The sequence below is a fragment of the Triplophysa rosa genome, linkage group LG10 (assembly GCF_024868665.1).
Source record: "Triplophysa rosa linkage group LG10, Trosa_1v2, whole genome shotgun sequence".
Taxonomy (NCBI): domain Eukaryota; kingdom Metazoa; phylum Chordata; class Actinopteri; order Cypriniformes; family Nemacheilidae; genus Triplophysa; species Triplophysa rosa.
The window spans coordinates 18034063-18056866 of NC_079899.1; the positions used below are offsets into that span (position 1 = coordinate 18034063).

Here is a 22804-nt window from a genome sequence, read left to right on the forward strand (position 1 = left end):
TTAAGATGTTGTCACGTTTTCGCTTCTTTGCCGAAGGAGATAACGTATTTACCAAACGCACTCTGTAGAGAAGTTTGTCCGTTTAGGGCTACAAATTCCATGCAAGGGGACCCGCAGTGTATGTAGATAGAAATAGCTCATTCTAAGGTAATAAAAACATAACGCTTCATTATGTAAGGTCTTTATACACCTCTAAAGACATAGTTATGTATATAATATTGCATTTCTGTAAGTAGATCCTTCAAAATATTACACATTGGACCTTTAAGTAGTGAGGACCACTTATTGTTCTTAAAAGACATTTTCCGAAGTTCGACCCTCAAATTATAGCCAAACATGCACACACACACATCCATAAAACTCTGTCACAAAACACATGTTTGCAATTCGTGCACAGGAATTAAAAAGGCAAATAAAATCTTAGCGCTGCTAAAGCCAGCACCCGGAGACAGGAAAAACATGCTCTCTGTGCCCTTCATAGCTTGAAAGGTCTTTTCAGAGCAGAAAATCACAGCGGTATGGACACATCCACACCCTGCTCTGCTCTGGTTTCTGTCTCACTCAGTGAGAGGGTCTCTTGTTCTTTAATTATTTATAATGCTCTACTGTTCTCCTTCCATCTCTGAGGCTGCTTCTTGCTCCCACCCAGAGCAAGTCTCTCTCACACCACTCCTCTAATGTTTGCAAAACCTCTACTTTGGAATCATGAAAAATGGGCACTAAGGCAAAATCCCTGTACTGGAGACTAAAAAGGATTACAGAGGCAGAATGAGGTCAATAGTGATCAGTCACTTGATGTTTATAGCTAACCATTAGTTTTAAGTCACATCAAAATCACATCTAAGGTACATTATGATTATAATCCTAAATTCAATGCAAAGTGTAAATAAACATTCTTGCGAAAAAGTTTTGCATAATGATCCAATAGTCTCATATAAAGATTTTGGATTAGACATAACTGCAGTACAAAATATAAAGTTTTATCCATTGTGTCTTCACTTCAGAATTTAGTTTATTTAGCCTGTGATTCTGTAGCATGCGCATGTTGATACTACGCATGAACAAAAAAACTTTGCAAAATTAACTTTTTTCTCATATTGCTCATAGATATATTCAGTTCAAATTTATTTTTAGAATGCTTTTCACAGTTTTGCATTGTTGCAAAGCGGCTTGTTAACATTAGAACATGCAGGCAAGTAATACATGGTAAATACAAAACAAAAAGAAATCAGATAAAACATGAAAATAAGAAACATATAGAATACATGGTATGATAGTCTTTCCTGTAAAATGTTGACAAATAGTTAATTTCTGATACATTAGACAATTTCCTATATTCTAAATGGAGTTACATTTTTCCAATGCTGTGTGATAATGCATAGCAAGATGCATGTTTTGTGCTTTTTATCTAACGTAGTGCTTGTTACGCGTTTTTATTTAAAACATACTATTACTGAACTAAAACATACTATTTAAAACATGTGATTTAATATAATCACGTCCTGTACAGTGATCTTGATATTGGAATAGCCTGCAAATACCTCTTCTATCAACATGATGTTCCACTGTTCAGTAGTTTTATTAATGATCACCAGCTAAAATAGTCTTGGCATGACAGTAGGTGTTTTTGTACTACGTGTTCAGTACATGCAGGCAGACGGTGTTGATGTCCAAGGTTATCAGAGGTCTTAACAAGAGTTTGGGTGACAACCTATGCCTCTGTCTCTGCAAATGTCATAATAGACAAAAATGAGAGACATAGACATTTGAGACTATTGAAACAAATTGTGGGAAGTCTCTGCTAATTTTGTTTCAGAGAAATTGATACAAAAATGCTTGAAGTGTATGTGCACAGTTTAAGACGTTAGTGAGATCTCTTCTAAAATTTTAAATTAGACTATTCTAAATTTGATTATTACTGTTTGTTTCTAAGGAGAAAAATATGCAAGTATGTTAACCAAATCTCAATACGATATTGCGATATTACATTAAAATATTAAAGCAATCTCATTTGTCTTTTTTTATTTTTGCATTGGCATTTTAGATCACTTTTAAGAAAACGACAGATAAAAAGTTTTTAAATTAGGCAGACCAAATGGATACTCATTGATAAAGGTGCTTAAAAGGTTGCCATTGAAGAAGCATTTTTGGTTCCACAAAGAACCATTCAGTCTCAGGTTCTTTGAAGAACCATCTCTTTCTTACCGTTTTATAATCTGAAGAACCTTTTTCACCACAAAGAACCTTTTTTGAAACAGAAAGGTTCTTCAGATGTTCAAGGTTCTTTATGGAACCAAAAGGTTCTTCTATAGCATTGAAGAGCCTTTTGAAGCACCTTTTTTAAGAGTGTAAAGTAAAAAAATGACAGTGAATTTGACAATGTGATTTATTTATTTTACAAAAACCACACCACATGTAGCCAGACTTTCATTCCTTAATAAAATACACTCATTCTTATCTTTACAACTGAATATAGACATCACAAACCATTCTGAATTGCACTTAAAACAATTAAACATTTTACACATCACATTTTACACACGATTCGATTCTCAGGGCCGGTGGGTAACGGAGCAAGGCACCTTACCCCTAATTGCTCCCCGGGCGCTGCAGTGATAGCTGCCCACTACTCCGGGTGTACGTGTGTTCACTACTCTCTGGATGGGTTAAATGCAGAGGTCACGTTTCGGGTATGGGTCACCATACCTGACAAATAGGTCACTTTCACTTCACATATTCATTTGCAACAGAATCCAAAGGCACAGTATCCTTTTCATTCCAGAATTTACATTTCCATATCCCACACCAAACATAAACAAAAAAGGCACATTGAAGCACAGATGCATTGATAATCTGATAAACAAAAACGGATCTAAATTGATTTACGTACATTTTCATGGAGAAAATATTAAATACAATAAATATGCATTTTATTTATTTTAATTTTTTTCCCTTCTACAATTCGTAACCAAGTAAAGTTTACCCCTTCGATATGAAGGACAATCTTCCTGGTTGCACACTGAAGCCCATTGCACATTGAGTCCGAAAGTTGCGTCCGAAATTTCCGCACGTTAAAAAATAAATACAACCTCACGTTATGTCAATCACATTTACACACTGCCTCCGATATTTTCGTCCGTCATAAAAAAATTCGGACCGGGTTCGATTTTATGCATTTTTCGCATCAGTCAAGCATTTTGAGTGGCCTTTTATAACAATTCAAATACGAGCCAAATACGAAAAACGCATACGAAAATTTCGGACTGTATGTGCAAAGACCTTAACTGTTCCTCTCTTCTATAGTGAAATATTAGACTTTTCACTTATATCTCTATTTTTCTTAATAGTGCACAGTCTGCATATGTGGCACACAAGGGCATTTAAGACCAAGGCACATTTTATTCAATGAACCAATCAAAAGGTGTGCTATTTATTTACTCCCTAGTGGTCTGGTTTACAGTATTGATTGGATCATCAAGTTTTACATTAGCAAAAAAATAAAACATATTTATATTGCATTGCAAATAATGTATTTCATTTGAAAAAAACAAGGGTTACATTTGATGTCTCTTCAAACACACTTCTGTTCACTTTTTACTTACAAACATCTCTTGATGTAAATTTATGTAAGACAGCAAATCAATTATTATAAGAGCTTTAAAGAAATAGGTCATCTGCTTTTGCTGTTATACTTTAATACTGATAAAGTTGATAAAACAGTGAAAAACATTTGGGATAATCTGTCTTTCGGTTATTTATGACAGCATAAATTACCAGTAGGGGTTACTAGTGTCAAAGTCCTCCCAACACTGCCATTTCTGAATAATGTTTTTGGGGTGAAGGGGACTAACAAATTTGTTAACCCCTTTGTCTGTTTTCCTGCCTATCTTCCAAGATTCCGATTTCTTCGATTGCGTTGATGAATTCCATTTTTTGTTTTGTTGCAAAGATGTTGAAACCAGTCCGTAATTTCTGCCGTCATTGTTATCCCAGTATGTCTGGACTCCAGTTCCATAGCTAATGCAAAATTCTACCCTATTCTGAGGGGGCACATAGCTAGGCAATTCAATGGCAAAAGAGAATGTGTCTGTATCCTGGCAACCATAGACATTATTCATAAAGGTGCATTCCACGTCCTGGTAGCTCTTCCACATGTCGAATGTGATCCGCACCAACACAGACTTTTCGTACGCCACGTTACGTACTTTAATCGTGCCAGTGAGGGCCCGTTCCTGCAGGGTACAGTTCTCCAAGCAAACCAAGTTTTTCAACAGCCTGCTGCGGAAGTCCAGATAGTCTGCAGCCGGCTGTGGAAAATCGAGAATTTGGCTCTGGACCGAGTTTATACAAAGAGTTGCTGTGACGTCCTCCAGATCTTCCAGGTCAAACTGCAGGTGGGGTTTAGGGGGTTCTCTGTTGTCAAAGGTGGAGAAGACATGCACCGCTGTTAGCGACATGCCCTTGGAGTCTGCAAACACAACCTTTTTCTTGGCCTTGGATTTTGATGTTTGCCAGCCCAGTAAGGGGGGCTCCAGGTGGGCTTTGGAGCTCAGGCAGGGTCTCAGGGGTTTGTAGCAGCTGTTGACCAGGTTACGTGACCTGAAGTCTTCATAGGAGCTCAGGAAGCTGCGCAGGGGTGGAGAATGGGTGATGAAGAGCTGCACAGCAACGTCCATGGGCATAACTGGACCGGGCATTGGGGAACTGAGGATATGAAGAACTCTAAATCCACACAAAAGATAACAAAAACAAGCGAGTTTAATGTCTTTAGGATATTTACCTAAAAAAAATTATAAGGATTTATAAGGAGAACAACACTTGACACGAATTTTAAAGAATTACATGAGCATTGAACTAAAAAAAAGTACATTAATACATAGATTTTGATCAGATGCAAATCAGTCTTCTAATCGTTGTCACTTTTTAATAGTTATCAGTTTGTTATATCTGACGTAGGTTCATTATCATTAATCGATACTTCAACAGCATTAGGAAAATGAACAATGGTTTTATTATAGTAAAAGTGTAGTAAGAATATTTTTCGTTACATTAAGATTTGTATTAGCCTACTATAATTGAGCTAAATATCATAGTTAAGCTGTGTTTACTATAATGAAAACGTCAGATCAGACGCTTTCCAAAAACTTTCTTACCTCGCAGAACTCATGAAAAAGTGCTTTAATTTAACGTGGCTTTAAAAGTCTTGAGAAAAGCACATTGCAGGCGATTGTCAGCAAGTCCTGTGGGCTTCAAATGCAGATGTTTCAAGCCGCGATGTTTCAAGCCTACGCTCCAGTTCCGTCACCTGCTGTGCTCCGCTGACACACCAACTCCGCGCCGCGCGCGTTGAGCTCCACCGCGAGTCCTTTAATAAAGCTCGTCCTGCTCATTTACATATTCAACAAATCACGCAACAGCTAGCCAATAACTGAGTCGCAGGTTTTCTCGCGACCAAACATTTTTGAAATAGATCGATTCTGGTTTCATGCCTCTGGTATTATAATACCTTCGGCGTGACAGTAAACGTGGACCCCTGCCGGCGTTAATTATACCACACTTGCGTATCGTTGTTTACTGACAATTATGGTCGATATGTTAAATTGAAGTCCTTTTGGTTGCAGTAACGGCTGTAGTTTGCTTTACGTTTTATTTTAAATATTTTAAATGTCATTTAAACAAAGCAAGATGTGGCATCGTGGTATCTATAATCTATTGACCATGGTTATTTGTGCTCTGTGTGGATGTAGGTCAAGTTAATCTTTATTTTTGAAGTCTTCAAATTCATCTTAGATTAATATTAAGATAAACCAAACTCAATGTATAGCTATGCCATGAAGATCCAACAGTCTCTGGGTGTGTTTATGGTTCAAGGGTCCAGTGGGCCCATTTTGTTGTCCAGTCCAATATTTGACCCTGGTGCATGATAGGGATTTAACTAGCCCTTTAACTGCAGGTCATAGGGGGTGCATGTCAAAGTCCTTATTTCGTGCATGCTACATCAGTGCAAGTTTGTAAACATTGATTAAAACAGATGTCAATGTTGATTCTGCGTGATTTTATCAACACCCTCACTGATGAGTATAATGATTAACTGATGAAACACTTTGATTGATTGATGACCTGATGTCCACCTTAACGATCATTACTTACTTCTTTTTGTGCAAATGCTGGGCTGTTTAGCCCAGTCACGAAGTGTTATGGGTGATTAGGGGTTATCATTCTAATGTACTTGGGGCAACTGGACCTGACATGGGTTTAGTATATGTAAATATAACACCCGAGACCAATAGTTTCTCACTGTCTCTCTCTCACACACCCACATGCCCAATCACATACACATTTCTTGAAGAACTTTGACTTAGTAATCTAACTCTGAGTCTTCTTATAATTTTCCTATTGCATATATACTACTTATACAACTAGTGTTGTGGTTTCTTGTGCCCATAGTCCTCTAAAAAAGGGGGATCTTCATTGCTTTTATTTGAATCTTTGGTGAATAGATTAACAAAGAAAACAGACTTCATTTTACAAATAGTCTAAAAGTCTAAATCGCATTTCAAACATTTTATTTTTGTTTTATTTTATACATAACAATAATAAATAATAATTATAATAATATTTTATAACTATTCTATACTGTGGGAGGGACACTAAAAAAGTAGCTAATATACAGTATACATATTTAGGGTTAAATTACTGTATTTTTGTTAAATTTGTTCACAAAAGTTAATAATTGACAATAAATAATTGACAAATGTCTAATACCCTTCCGGTACCATCAGAGACTCCCAGGGGTCACAAGACCCCTGCTTTACAAAGTTTGACAGTTTAAAAATAACTAAAAAAAATCACTTTATTTGCATCAAACCTTGCAGAGTATGGCTTGGATCTGATCAGCTTCTGTGGCATAAGGATAACATTACAATTGCACAATATTTAATTTAATTGCAAATTTTAATTTGAAAAAGCAATTTTTGCTTTGAAAAGGCTGGACATTTAAAGACACTCCCTACTTACAAAAGATAACTTGTATAGGCCTTCTGACCCCTTGTATAATTTAGAAGTACTGCAGTAATTGGGAAGTTCTCAGTAATTTATCTGCAATAACTTTTCTATGCCAGCAGGGAGCACTGTTGTCCTCTGGTCAGAGTTGTAAAAACATTGCCAACTCACTAAAACTATTTTAATTCTGATGTGGTTCATTATAAATGTATTTCTTTGCTCATGTTATATGCATATTTTACATCTGCTTTTAAGTGCTGTGTTTGGCTGCTCTGAAACTGTTTCCATAAATCATCGTCAAAGTTTGCTGCTTCCTTCATAATGATCTCAAGATTATTAATCAAACTAATAATGGTGTCTTGGCTGACATTTTCATTTACAGGCTGACTCAAGATGCCTAGCACGCAGAAAATGTAGTTGTTGTTTAAGCTTTGAAACTGAACCTCTTGCAGAAATTTTCATAGGATCAAATGAATGCTTTTCACACAGCCAGTGGTGTCTTACTTTCTTATTAGGCAATTTGCCACCGAGATCTGTTTCCACGTTCCACGTTACGCATGGGTTTTAACCTTTATATGTTAGAACTAATTTTCCGTGTTCTGTGTTACTCTCTGCAGGCTTCATTCGTCTGAACTTAAATCAATTCAGCTCAATTCCCAGTTAAGCGAATAAAACAAAGCAATGGTGTCCGAATGGGTCACCTCACCACTACATACAAAATTGCTCCAATGTGGGAAACGTCTTGAGATCTTTTGTGTGATTCTCATGGGGGCCCGATTGGGTATGGGGAGGCTGGTGCTGCTACCCGTAGATCAGGATGGGAAAGGGGGCCTTAAAAGGGTTGACTGGCTAAATGCCTGTTCTACTTAATTTATGTGCACTGATCAAGAGCCAGTCTTGAGAGAGAGAGAGAGAGAGAGAGAGAGAGAGAGAGAGAGAGAGAGAGAGTATGCGTATGCGTAAGAGAGAGAGAGAGAGAGAGAGTATGCGTATGCGTATGTGCATTTCTTTTAGACTATACTGAAGATGCCCTCATTGGGATTCTGTCTCCAAACACAGTGTATAATAGACAATAAACAAAAGAAGGGTGTTGATTATTCAATTAAGAGAACATTCCTGTAACAGAAACATTTCTGTCCTGTAACAGAAATATTTCTGCCATGTAACAGAACAACTGAAAAATCGTCCAAAAGTAAAAAGATAACAAATAACACAATTTTTTTGTAAAACAGTGCAGCCTAAAAATAAATAGACTTCCTAACTTCCTTAACTTGTTTGCTTGTTCTTATTGTGATCCATGCTCTTGGTCAATGACAAATTAGTTTGAAATTTAATATGTCTATAAATCACATTTCCTTTCCTCTTCTATCTGGAGAGATCGTAATGGCTATTAACCTGAAGTAATATTATTCTTGGCACACAGCAAATCAACAGAACAAACAAAGCCTAATACAGCGACTAAAGCAAAGACAGAGCTCTATGAAGCTAAATAGAGGATTAAAACCTCCCTCTATAATGCTCATTTTGAGTTTATAACTGGGTAATCGGAGCTGATACTTAGAAATGTATATTTATTTACCAAATCACGTATTCAGCAGATGAAGCTTGAAGTGGATGTATACTAATGGTTATCTTTCTCACACAAATTTGCCCGCAGAGACATATAGATGGACAAATACAAATTGTGTTGATGTCCTAACAGAGCCCTTTGCCTCCAGTTTAGAGAGCCACCATGGGCGAATAAAGGAACAGTTAGTTTCTTTGGGTAATGTTATGTTAATGGTTTATCTTAGTTTGTCTAAAAAAAATATTCAAAATATTTCTCCTCTTTGCTTGAGAACAAATTAAGAGTTTGGTTCCAAAATGAGATCAAATTAAAAAAAAAAAAATCATGTTTTTTTATTGTGCATTCCAATTAATATCAATCAAACTGCAAAGCCATAATATCTAAAAAAAATACAGCTAACTAACACAATAAAAACATGATAACATAATAAAAAACATGATTTTTTGAAAATTCTCATTTTGGAACCAAACTCTTCAAATGCAGGCCTGCTCAGAAATAACCAACATTACTACAATATTCAATGTGTTATATGTATTAACCCTGACCACATTGAATCTATTGACAAAATCGATTTGTGTCTCTGAGCATAATATTGTAAAATCCATCACAGCTTGCATGACTGGTGTAGATTGTTCCACGTAGCGAGCATAGCCTTCAATAAATGACTCTAAACGGTTTTACCAACAATTTGACTGTACCGTTAAATGTGCCGCTGCAGGAAATTCTGAAAGGACAAAAAAGCATTTTTTTCCCAATAATATTTCCCCCTTGTTCTCAAATTGGCCGTCTCATCAGGTGAATGTGGCAGACTTCATCGATTTGAACAGTTGTGTGAGTGCTCCTCTATTTTCTCTGGCTGTCATTGCAAGGCAGTAATATGGCGAGGCAGCCGAGAGTTCACAACTGAGAAAGCTATTACTGCAGTCTAATAGAACGGATATGAATAGATCTTATGTACAAACACACATATACACGCAATATAGGTAGAGTATGAGGGCTTATATCAGTCTTGTGTTCACATAAAATAAAAAAGGGTTGAATGACTTTTTGAGCACTGCAATTTATATGTGATGTATGATAGAATGATGGAATGCCAAATCTTTTTGAGAATCTGCCAAAATGTATTTGCATTATGATTTGTACAATGTCCTTTAGTGCTTCAAGAATAATATAAAAAAATGACAGCTTAGCCAAGGACACCCTTGAAGATATAGACTTAAAATTCTCACAACTGAACATAACCAAAAGTGCATTTTATCATTTTTTTGTTTTATTGTTCGAGTATTTTTGTGTTTGCAAAAACGATATACAACAGTTTGGATAACGACAAAGAAATGTGATGTATAGAATACAAATGTGTAGATTCATATCTACAAAAACATACAGACTTAGTGACAATATACAATAAACAGATCTTGTAAGTAATTAACATGATTAGTGTGTTGTTTAATATTACAAAATAAACTATATTTAATCCATCTATTCCTCTTTACAACTGGGCTGTTTTATCCATTGTGCTGACAGGCCGCAGACTAAAAAAAGCATTACATTGTTGACATCCCTCTATTTCATTTGCGTCAGCACTCTTAGCTTTTATCCACACCTGGGTCCATCCAAACATCTCTGATAGCCCCGTGTACTTTTTTAACCTTCAAAAAACTTGACAAAGAAGCGGCAGATGGAACTCCATCCCTCTGCGCAGTAGCTCACGTCAGGCTCTGTGTTTTGGTATCCATCGTTGACGACTTCTCCAATCCCATCCTCCTCTCTTTTCTCTTCCTTTTCCTTCTTTACCCCTTTGCTTTTCCTCGCAGATACCTCTGTTTTGCGTTTGCTCTCGTCCCTCGCCCCCTGGCTCACGGGCGTGGTTGTTTCATCTTCGCTTCTTTCCGTGAGTTTCATGTGGGACACGCTTGGATCTTTCTTACACAGGCGGGTTTTCAAAACTTTCTCACCCTGACAAGCGTTATTCCGCTTCTTAAATTTGCTCATCACTTGCTTCCAGTACTGGGAGGACTGGCTGCTGTACGCTGAACATTCCCACGGTTTCCCTGCAAACTGGCAAGTGTACGGAGGTCTACGCCCCTCCTCCCCAGGGATGGAGCAGCTCATCGTTAGTAGGATGTTGGTGCCTCTCTCCAGAGCCTCCCAGGTACAGCGATGCCCATCTTTAGTGCTCAGCTGACCTGATGGCAGTGAGGCTTTCACTGTTGTGCTATGTGACCCATCTACTGCATCTGACGGCTGCTTGGACTTCTTTTTTGGCTCAGATAAAGACAGGAGGAAGAGGAGGGAAAGGGTGAAGAGCAGACTCCGCCCTTGCATGGCTGTTGGGATGAAGTTTGTAGACAGAGAGAAATCCCTGGTTTTGGGTAGTTCACAGCAGCCTGAGAACTAAGAGGATACACATTCCTGCAAAGACATGAAAAACATATGCATGGGGCAGATGTATTAAAATGAGAAGAGAAATTGTATATATTCGTTCTCATTGAATTTTAAATAACTTCACAGCATAAGCAAGAATTCAGCAGAGGAATTACATCAGAACCCACACGCAATATGTCTACATGCTATATGTGTGTGCAAATACAGTTTATGCATATTTGTGAGGTCAGAGGCCTAAAATACACCATTATCAAATCCCTCCCCTGTCACCTGCCTACACAACAGTGATAGCAAAAACTAGCACAGATAGTATGCATGCTTTTTTACCGCTTAAAGGCATCTGTATTCAATAGAGCTTCATATGTAAATAAATATTGATCATTTCTCTGTGTTGTAACTTACCAAGCGCAGCGTTCCTCCTGGACTGTGAGGGAGAGAGGTTTGTGAAGAAGAAGAAAGAAGGGGTAGAACTCATGGATGAAATTGAGGGATGAAGGGAATGGGGGAGGGGTGATGCTGGGCGCTTTTGGGGGGCATCAATAGGGTATCTAAACCTCCCAGAATCTGGCCCCTCCCACCTTGTGAGAAACAAATGGATACCCCTCACCCCATCCCAACCCTGCACTGCTTTGTCTTCTCACAGAAGGCTTCACTTTCTTCAGCTTTCTTTCTTTTCCAAAAACGGTCAACACACTCTAAAAAAATGGTGCTGTATAGCACTAAAAGTGGTTATAGGGGAACCACTTTTAATGCTATAGCACCACATCTTGATGCTTCAGTGGTTCATCACAGGTTCTTTGGGGTGACCGAGGTGCTATATAGCACAATTTCCGTATAAAGAACCTGTAAAGCCCCTTTATGGTTCTTCAGCGAACCACTGAAGCACCAAAATATGGTTCTATAAAGCACTAAAAGCGGTTTCCTCTATGATTACGAGCCAAGAACCACTTTTAGTGCTGTATAGCATTATTTTTTAGAGTGCATTGAAGCTGCTTAATATGAGCACTTGCCAAAACAAATTACAGTCGCAGAAAACAAATAACAAATAATTGGATAAAGTTGAACATAAAATAGAGTTTCTGTTAATTACTACAAGTTTAAAGACATCAAGCAATATTTTGTCTTTTTGTTCTTGTTTATTTTTGTTATTCCATCTCCCACTTATTCTCTGGGATGAATGAGCATCCAGAGGTTCCCAGAGGATACGCTTTAGTCTTTCATCTAATTCTGAAAAAATACACTGCAAATACATTACTGGGAGAAGGGTGTGTGCCTGTGACGTTATATTTTGTGTTTTAAAAATATAATCTATAATATAATTATAATATTTTAAAAAATATAAAAAATAAAATAATTCATATTAAAAATAATGTCTGAGGCAGGAAAAAAAGGACTGAACAACTAGTCATGTCAAATGACACGTGCACAACAAAAGCTCCCCATCTTTCCCAGCATTTAAGAACTCCTGCTCTTCATCGTAAACTCCTGCAGCTGGTCCGAATTAAGCACTACACAGAGAAAGAGAAGGGAAGTAAGAATGAGAGAGAGAACCACACACAAACACACAATACACTGTGAATGAAATTAGCAAAAACTGAGGGGAAAAAATAAAACACCGTTTTTTGGACGTAACAGTTTTTATACTTATACTATATGTCAGCGCTCTCAGTTCCTATATCCCAACCCCAGTGGCTGGGTCATGCCTGTTTCTGATTTCATTATCCCAGCTGCTGACCCAAGCAATGGTAAGCCATACATAGTCGTTGTCTTGCGAAATTATCTCGTCGTTGTCACTCACAACTTATTTCAAACCTTTAATGAGCTTCATTTTGAGCAAAAGTGCTGAAAGAACTGAAAGTCTTTCTGCATGAAAAACATTTAAGAATCTGCTGTTTTTCTTTCATGGCTAAATAGGCATAATGCATGCTTTGTGGGAGAATAATGCTAAGTTGTTAAATTATGTAAAAGAAAAAACTAAATTCACTTCAGCGTTTTGTTCAGCATGAATCAGTAGCCTTCTCGATGTCAAGTGGCTCATGCACAACTGAATAAATGTCATTGAAAGAAAAACAATACTTTGAGTATGAATTCTGGCCCTGAAATACTCTTTCTGAATATGCATGAGAAGAATGTGGAGCATTTCTGAGATTTTTTGTTCTCGCCTCTCATTAGTTTCTAGAGGGAATTATCAGCAATCCGAGTTATAGGAGCAACATCTCCCTCTGGTGGTGGGTGAACTGAGGTAAATAGGGCCACGTTTTGAAATTGAGATGATGACCCATTTTGTGCTGAATTCACCCTGTGTGTGTGGGTTTACCCAACTAGCTGTAATCGAAAATTTTACCCAAAAATACAATTTCACACGTTTTATGTCTTCAAAAATACAAATGATTCACTTATCTTTAAAGATTTTTGGAGGATCTATTGACAGAAATGCAATATTATATACATAACTATGTCTTCAGAGGTGTATAAAGACCTTACATAAAGAAGCGTTATGTTTTTATTACCTTAGAATGAGCTATTTCTATACACCGCAGGTCCCCTTACATGGAATTTACCTAGTTGTTTCTACAGGACAAACTGCTCTACAGAGCTCGTTTCATAAATACGTTATTTCCTTCGGCAAAGAAACGAAAGTGTGACGACATCTTACTGTGTTAGCCTTTAAAATGGAGGGGGGTAGGTGGAGTGAGCCATTGGTTGCATTTCGCAACCTCACCACTAGATGCTGCTAAATTTCATACACTGTACCTTTAAATGCAAAAAAAGGAATTTATAATTATTTCATCGATGAAGTGTTCTTTTTGTAAATAAAGTCATTGCAAGTGTAGTGTTTAATATTCTTAAAGGATTTGCCTTATTAAGAAAATAAAAATTCAGGAGCACTAAATGCACATGTTGATATCCAGCATGTTGTAGGAGGTTAAGGACTCACATGATATGTACTTATGTCATGTAAAACTGCAAAAATAATTGCCAATGCCAATGACTGAATGTCTCACGATGAAAAAGTGAGCAACATAATTACAGTATGCGTTTGATGTGTTAATAGAAAAGCTGAATTCATGTAATCTCTGCATTCGTTGAGAGGTCAACATGCTGGGTGGAAGATGAGTGAAGTGTCCCCAGCGCCTGTCAACAGACGCATCATCAAAAGTCGCTCTGTCTTTTCCATATTAATGACATTCAGACACTTTTCTCCTCTCTTGTGTAATGCAGAAGTCCTTGCTTCTGATATTTTTCCCTAATATGTGAGCAAATCTTCTTCAGCGAGCGCTTGATGACACTACACGAGTCCTTGATGAGGAACAGCCCCAGCCCCAATTTATCTGCTGAAGATTTGTGCAATCAGTGAGCACAGTGGCCATCCAGACCCATTGACGGTGATTACCGAGCAGGCGAGATGCACCCCGTGTCGACCTTGCGGGCCGCTAATGACGGGGGAGAATCTAATTGTGAATCAGACGGAGGCTGAGACACTTTAGACAGCCGCGTGCCCATCACACAGAATCTGAATGCATGGAATTCAGATGTCTACGGCGTCCGTCTGCTATGTAAATGAAAAACCCATCACCCTGTGAATGTGGTCACCATGACAACACCCCACTTACAGCACTTCACTTGGAAGTGAAAGACCGACATGTGTAGGGTCAGGGAAAGTCTTGAAGGCCATAGCCCAGTCGAGATGCAATGTGGATTATTGTTTTTTTTCTGGAGCAGGCTGCGTTCACCTTTTTCAACCCAGAGAGAGGTTCAGCACCCACCTCCTTCTGACCTCTGATAGTTCTGAAATTGATTTCGTTGTTGACCGGCTGTGTGGGATTCTTGGAGTAGATGTTAGATGTTTGATATAGTTTACTTCTGTGAAAGTAAAAGGTCAGGTTATGTGTATAGTAAAATTAGGTATTGGTTTTAGTTGTTTTGGGTGACCTAATTTTAGATTTTCATTGGATTATTTTATGGCTTAAATCTTATTTAACAGCCTAACATTAAATTAAAATGTCAAATTTTCTTTTCTTTTAACGAATAAGATAAATTATTAGTATGTGTGCTGACAGAGTCAAATCGGAAATTCACATTACATTTAGTGCTTGTCTCGTTCTGTTGACAATCTCTTTTGTCATTTCAGCCAAACACAAATATTTTTCGATAGTCATTGTCTTAAAAAAATAAAGAATACAAATGTTCAGAATTCTCTGTGCAGACTTTAAGGTTACAGCCAACTAGGAGTCAAACATTTTCACTCTGCATCAATAGTGCATTCGTCTCTGGATGTCTGTGATTTGCTCAGGTCCTCTTTCTGACTCAGAGAATCATTTATCACTTCAGCAACAAAAAGAAAAAAAAAATGTCACACCTTAATGCTTCAGTACTTCACAAACTTACAGCACAAAGTCACACTTGGAATTACAATGACATACAGATTTGTTCATGCACATTTGGGTAATACTAAATATGAAAAAACATGAATCCTTTATATAAATGCATAAATAATAAAAAATGTTGAGCTGTTAAAATAAACTCTTTATCATTGTGTCAAATAAGTGCTTGGCTTAATAACCAATGATTTGCTTTTAAACACTTAAACCCATAATACCACAATTTCTAGAAGAACTTTTTAATCTTTTATTTTAAAGGAAAGGACTTTTTGTACACTTAATTATTAACACATTTTTGTGTTGTGGAATTTTTACACATTATGTGTCATTTTGTGTTTATTGTGTGTTAAATAAATAAAAGGGACTACACAAAGTTGAGTACAAAGTAAAACAAATGTGTTGTCCTTACAGGTCTAGTGCATGAAATTTAGCGGCATCTAGTGTTGAGGTTGCGAATTGCAACCAACGGCTCACTCCATCCTTCCCTTTTGAAGCTACGGTGAAACTACAATGGCTGACACAGAACTGTTGTCACGTTTTCACTTCTTTTCTGAAGGAGATAACATATATACGAAACGCGCTCTGTAGAGCAGTTTGTCCGTTTATGGGCTACTAACAACAAAGTGGGGACAGTTGTGGCCTAGTGGTTAGAGAGTCAGACTACCGGATCGATTCTCAGGGCCGGCAGGTAGCGACTGACGTGCCCTTGAGCAAGGCACCTAACCCCCGTTTGCACCCCGGGCGCTGCAGTAATAGCTGCCCACTGCTTCGGGTGTGTGTGTTCATGACTTGCAGTGCGTGTGTTCACTACTCACTGGATGGGTCACATTTTGGTTATGGGTCACCATAACTGACAAACAGGTCACTTTCACTTTTTTTCACTTTCATAGTGAATTCCATGTAATTAGTTTTAGACCGTTCTAGAGTGTAAAAACTTTATCAATAAATGATTTTTTCTTTGCCTGCTAGAGAATTATAATCTGCATGCAAGTTTATCCAGTTTTGTTTCAAAACAACTGCAAAAATGTTGAGTCTATATTACATTAAGTCTATATCGATTTAAATCACCCGATAAAATCTGACAACAAAGTCACTCTTTCTCCTAAGCAAAGCCTCCTCCACGGTCCCTCTGAAGCTCTGTTGAAGGTCGTCTGGTCATTATCTCCAGGTTTGTTAAGTTTTAATACAATAAACTGACCTTCACTGATCACGAACTGTACCAGAAATAAAGACTTCAGGATCTACAATGCAACGAAAATCTAAAAAGCGTCATTTACTTGTTTCAGAAGTGATGTAATCTCAAACTGTTAAAAACGTATAGCTGCAGTTGATGCCTTAAAGGTCCAGTGTTTAAAATTTTGCAGCATCTAGTGGTGAGGTTGCGAATTGCAACCAATGGCTCACTCCGCCCCTCCCCCACCCTTTCGAAGCACTACGGAGGCTGACACAGAACTAAGATGTCATCACGTTTACACTCTTTGCTGAAGGAGATAGCGTATTTACGCAGTTTGTCCGTTTAGGGCTACTCACAAACATGGCGAATTCCATGTAAGGGTACTCGCGGTATATGTAGATAGAAATAGCTCATTATAAGATAATTAAAACATAACGCTTCATTATGTAGGGTCTTTATAAACATTTAAAGAAATAGTTCAAGCAATTTATTAAAAGGAAAACAGACCCAAAATGTGCATCCAGGAAACAGAGATTAAAAGTTACATCCTTACAGGCAGGTGAAGTGCTTGCCCTGCAAAAAAGCAACAATGTATATGATAAGAATTTGAACAACTTGTCTCCTAGCAAAAAGGCTGAAGCGATTTCTCTTGGGTATTCTTTACCCATAAATCAAAGTTGCTTTAACCTAAAGATCTGATGGGGTCAAGATGTTCTTACAGGGTCTGTTGTGATGCCCCTGAAGAAACTCAAGTAAACGGATCTCTAATTAAAGAGCATATAGAATTAGCACAAGAGTGATGCTAAGAAAAATCTAATGATGATAATTACACACCCCCATAAACACACACACAAACATCAATCTATATATTACGCCAACAACAGCCCTCAGGGAGCGCCGCTGCTGTCGCCATGGTTACACAGCTAATTGCTGAATAAAGCTGTAGGTACTCATTGTTGCCTGTTGGAGAGCAGATATATGGACTATCAATGTCATTATTATTATGAACAACAGCACTGTATTTATGTGACTGTTTGTTGATATTATGCGTGTTTGTATGTTTGTTTTCATGATAAAACTCACAGTCTAAAATAATCATGGCACATCATTTAGGTCTCCGAGGGCAGCTAGATTGACTTGTTGATAGAAAAGCTCATACCGCCTTGTTGTGTTGATGTTGTGTTGTTGAGTGATGGAGTTTCTTGCTCTCTTAGACAGCCACATAATGATGTGTCTCAATAGACAAAGAGAGGGTCATTACGGTTGAAATGACCTAGAATTAAGAGGCACACGCCCCTGGAACCATAGGGGTATATAGCCTGAGGAATCATTTGAATAAAAGTCTCAGTATGACACTCTGCAGTATCAAGTTCAATTTTAGGACAAAAAGTTTGGTATTTAGATCAAAGCCAGTTTTGTGGGTCTGACGTTTGTTTGGAATGTCTCGCATTACTGATGCAGGTTGCGATACAGTGTTGGGATGCCAGTTAAAATGGTGCAAACTACACAGAATTAGTCACTTAAGATGCTGCAAAGAGCACTGGGAAAAACCGGCATTTTTCCCGAGCTGAGCTTTCAGCTCTTCGAGTGCTTCAGTAAATACACCTGCAGCTCTGCTATAAGATATATTGTATATGATGATGACTAATGAAAGAAGGATTTCACTTCATCTTGAAAATTTCACTTGAAGGATCTTTGAATTGTGCTGTGATTAAAAACAGATTGCATTATAAATAAGTGTGTGAGTGCGCTAAACTATTTATTACTGTCCAGATTACTTTCACTCCGCAAATATTTCTTGCAGTTTTTAACCAGCTTCATCTTTGTACTTCCTCAGCCCTTCATTGTAATTGAATTAAAAACCTATTATTTTATTACACGCTGAGAACAAATGCCATTCTTTTGCCATTTTTCAATACGGTCCTGATTAGACAAGAAAGAGACCATTTCGAAACCAGCATGAAATCACTATCAAGCTTTGCTTATGGCTTGTGTTTCTTTCTATGTGATGTTTTCAGCTTTTTGATCTTACGCTGTTTGATTTTCCACATGGCAGATTGATTAAAGGTGGAAAAGTCTCTATCAGAGAACAATAGATTCACTTCTCCTGTACCACATCCAGCTGTGTAACACGTTCTAAATACGTGTGGGACACAAAAATAGAAAAGGTGTTTAGAAAATAACACGTTTACAGACCAATTGGCTGGGTTTTCTCTTTTGTAAGGCAGCATGCAAAGTCCTCCTCAAAGTTTTACCAATAACAGGCATAAACCTGAGAAACATTGTTCGACTGCTGTTCCATTCAGGTACGATTAGATAAAGCGGGTTCACAAACAATACTTCAAACATGCACACGTTTACAGCACACACATATACTTAACAATAACACAACAGTTAGCTCTGTCGGCTAATAGTATCAAGGAGAGGAGAAAAAGAGAGATAGATTGGAAGAAATTGGATGAAAAGGTCTGATTTAAACAGTGATGAAAAGACGAAGGCCGTTGGGTGATTTTTATCAGGCTTATAAAGAGGCACCTCGTGTCCTCACCTGACCACACATGTCTGTGACATGAGCTCCTCAAACACAATTAAATAAACTTTTAAATAGAACTGCTCTAATACATTTCACATTCACATCTCACATTGCAAAGACAACGCAGTCCTGCCGATATGCCTTATTCAACATTAGAAAGGTAAGACCATATCTCACTGAGCATGCGGCACAACTCCTTGTCCAGGCCCTGGTAATCTCAAGGTTGGACTACTGCAATGCTCTCCTTGCTGGTCTTCCTGTAAAGACTATCAAACCACTCCAGCTGGTTCAGAAAGCAGCAGCACGCCTCGTCTTCCAACAGCCCAAAAGGGCTCATGTGACACCCCTTTTCATCTCTCTCCACTGGCTTACGGTTGAAGCCCGTATCAGATTCAAGTCACTAATGCTTGCCTACATCACTGGATCTGCACCGGCATACTTTCACACCCTCCTACAACCCATCAAGAACCCAGCGTTCAGCAAACCACATCTCTCATAACATTCAAAAAAACTCAAAAACCCATCACTTCTGTGAATACTTGACAGACAAATGAGAAAAAAAGAAGAAAAAAAACTAACCCTCTCTCTTTCTCTCAACAAGTATTGGTCTTTGCTGAAGCTAGTAACTTTGTATTATCACCTATTATCATTGCTCCTGTATGACATACTGTAGGCTATATGTCTTATTGCTCCCTGAACTCTCTGTAAGTCGTTTTGGATAAAAGCGTCTGCTAAATGACTAAATGTAAATGTAAATGTAATAATATATGTATTCTATCATTTGGGTTGGATAGGCCTATATGGTTGTAGGAGTTTTCAGTGAAAAATCTCTACACAGTACAAAACAATCATATTATATGTTTTTTGCCCCTGTGACATTAGGTTTAGGGGCGGGGTTAGGGTGGGCCTTTATCATTGCTTTGCCAGCTCGTAAAATGTGTGTGTTTTAGTAAAATTAGCCTTTGCGGCTGTGATTTTAGGGTTTGGGGTGAGGTAAGGTGTTGGTTAGCCACCTTTTTAAATATGTACGACTTCCTTGATATCAGGTTATATAAATATTCAAATTTATATACACACACGCAGTCTGTCTGTTGAAAGTCGTGCTGAGTGTCACGAAAAAATTGAGAAATTCATGTACATGAACATGAATCAATATAACCCACAAACTGCGGGTCGAAGTAAACACAATAAACTGCAACACATGTATTTTTGTATAGGCTACATTGTATGTATTCATTCAGATTTTATACGACGACAATATTTTAATTAACTCTGAGGTTTGGCATAGTTCTGTATGCCATCTGTTCATTGGCTGTACTAAATCCAATTCAGTTTGCTGTTTTTTTCAGACATTTGTTTACACAGTTTCCATTTTAAAAAGAAAACTTATTTATTTTTCATTCTAAATGAGATTTCTTGCACCAACATTTTGAATAGTTTTTAAGGTGTTTTTTTTGTAAGGACAGCTATAGTTTTATAGTTTCATATGATGCAGCAAAGTCATTCTGTTCTCAGAAGCACTTCGGCCCATAGCAAACATTCAGCACATTTTATCGCTGCTGGATTTAAGACCCATTGTGTACATCCTTTCAAGACAAAAAAATCACTACAACCACTGCAGAACTCACAGAAAATGGAGTCACAAATCAAGAATGTATTTCAGGGTTGAAATTTGTCCGCTTGATTAAAAATGCCTCAAAACAATAGAAATAATACTTGCTCAGCTCTCTGGGGAAGAGGTGGTTTGACAGGAATGTTTGTTCATGTGCTGTGCATTCTGGGAAAAAGGAACGGCAATGTTCATAGTCCTTTATAAAAGATAAGAAGTCTTGGTCAGTCTTTACTGTTGTAAGTAGATCTTTCCCTTCCGGGAGAGGAAACGTGTCATGCGGTTTTAGAATTATTAATGTTGTATAAACAAGGCTTATTTTAATCATTTTATTTTCTTAACTTCCAGTCTCATTTGAGGTAAAACCCCTCTCTCTCTGTCTCTCTCTCTCTCTCTCTCTCTCTCTCTCTCTCTCTCTCTCTCTCTCTCCCCCTCCCCCTCTCTCTCTCTCTCTCTCTCTCTCTCTCTCTCTCTCTCTCTCTCTCTCTCTCTCTCTCTCTCTCTCCTCTCTCTCTCTCTCTCTCTCTCTCTTTCTCTCAATTTCAATTTTTAACTTAAGTGTGCTTATTGCATGACAAAATGTACATTCGTATTGCCAAAGCATTTTGGTAACAGTGCAAGTATGTAAACAAATGAAAATAAAGATATAAAATAAAGTGTGATGTATGTAGTGCAACTTAAACTGTTTATAATCTATCTCTCTCTCTCTCTCTTCTCTCTCTCTCTCCTTTCTCTCTGTGTGTGTGTGTGTGTGTGCGTGTGTGCGTGCGTGGTGCGTGCTGGTGGTGTGTTTCTAAATTTACCACCGTCTGCCAGAACTTTGTGCTGTGGCTTTTTGTACAGAAGCTAGCTGAATTGAATTTCAAATCAAACTTTTCTATCTGCAGCATAAACACATGGGGAATCTGACTATCTGTGCCACTCATCTTTCATTCATAAAGACACCCATTCAATTTTAATAAAAAGGTTGAATCATTTTCCACATGGTGATCATAATTGATTTCAAATCGGTTCAGGTCAACATGCGTGTATCTATTTCAATATCACATAGTGACCATAAATACATTATTTATAATCCTCAGTTTCAAATTATGTTTTTTGACCCTGGATTTCCCTTTTATCACCACGACATTCTCAGAATGCAACACTTAAATTCCCACCTGCCCTTACCACCTTACAAAATCCACTCATTTTAGGCCATTCATATTGAAATGTGATGTTATTCTGAAGAATTGAGAAAAGCTATTGGAAATAAAGCAACTCTTAAAAACCTTTTCTGAGTGTGGTCGCCATCATTTGGCGGATTTCTTTTCATCTCTGTCCTCTGTCCATCTCGGTTCAGTTCAGTCTCTCAGGCTAAAATTGCCGGCGGAGAATTGGGCTTTTCCTTCTGTCTCTTGAACACTCTTCATTTGGAGTGAGCGGTCCACAGCTGCAGAAATAAATCACAGTGCCACTATATCTGTAAGGTGGTTTATTTCTGTGACATTTATTACATTTCCTTTAACAGCTTTTGAAGGGAAAGTGGACATTTAATGAACGTACATTAGGATTCAGTCTTCATCTTATTTACTACCTCCTTTTCTTGCCTACGACCTCTGCCTTCATGAGCCGGCATGTGATTCATGTGGCATTTTAACTTCTCATTATTTACCTGTCATTTCCTTTCTTATTTGTTCATTTCATCTGGTGTTTATGGATGTCTGAGAGGTCCAAGTATGAAAGCTAAGGATTCAACACTAATTACAGCGAGTACAGAATGTGATGTGATATCACAATGATGACAGATCAGTGGGGAAATATCAGACTTGTTTTAGAAACATTATAATATTTTCCAAACATCTTTCTTTGTCAAAAGCAGTTGTCGTGTCCTGTGTGATTTACCTTCAGACCTTGGCACAGCCACCCACATACACTTATTCGTTCCACAAACACACACAGTGAAAAATGAAAAATGATCCAGACCTGACACAACCAAATTTTTACTGTCTTAAAGAATTGTTATCTATTCTCTCAGTAATGCTACTTTGAATTTTGTTCTTGTTAAGTCCATTATAGATTTATGTATTATTAACACACAAAATTGTGTTATTTGTATTCTGATTTTTATTCTGTTATACGGTGCCTCGTTCAGAGATAGAACTAGACTTAA

The 22804-nt window shown here is 37.7% G+C and overlaps 2 protein-coding genes across 2 annotated transcripts; both read right to left on the reverse strand.

Moving 5' to 3' along the window:
• Positions 1–2372: 2372 nt before the first annotated feature.
• Positions 2373–5331, reverse strand: ppp1r3ca (protein phosphatase 1, regulatory subunit 3Ca). Its single transcript, XM_057344485.1, has 2 exons — positions 5154–5331; positions 2373–4722 (listed from the first exon to the last, which is right to left on the reverse strand). Exons 1-2 carry the CDS (start codon positions 5165–5167, stop codon positions 3771–3773), a joined length of 966 nt encoding a protein of 321 aa, XP_057200468.1. The 5' UTR covers positions 5168–5331; the 3' UTR covers positions 2373–3770.
• Positions 5332–9807: 4476 nt separating this feature from the next.
• fgfbp3 (fibroblast growth factor binding protein 3) lies at positions 9808–11475 on the reverse strand. The gene is made up of 2 exons (XM_057344486.1): positions 11357–11475; positions 9808–10981 (listed from the first exon to the last, which is right to left on the reverse strand). Exon 2 carries the CDS (start codon positions 10892–10894, stop codon positions 10214–10216), a length of 681 nt encoding a protein of 226 aa, XP_057200469.1. The 5' UTR covers positions 10895–10981; positions 11357–11475; the 3' UTR covers positions 9808–10213.
• Between the last annotated feature and the right edge of the window lie 11329 nt (positions 11476–22804).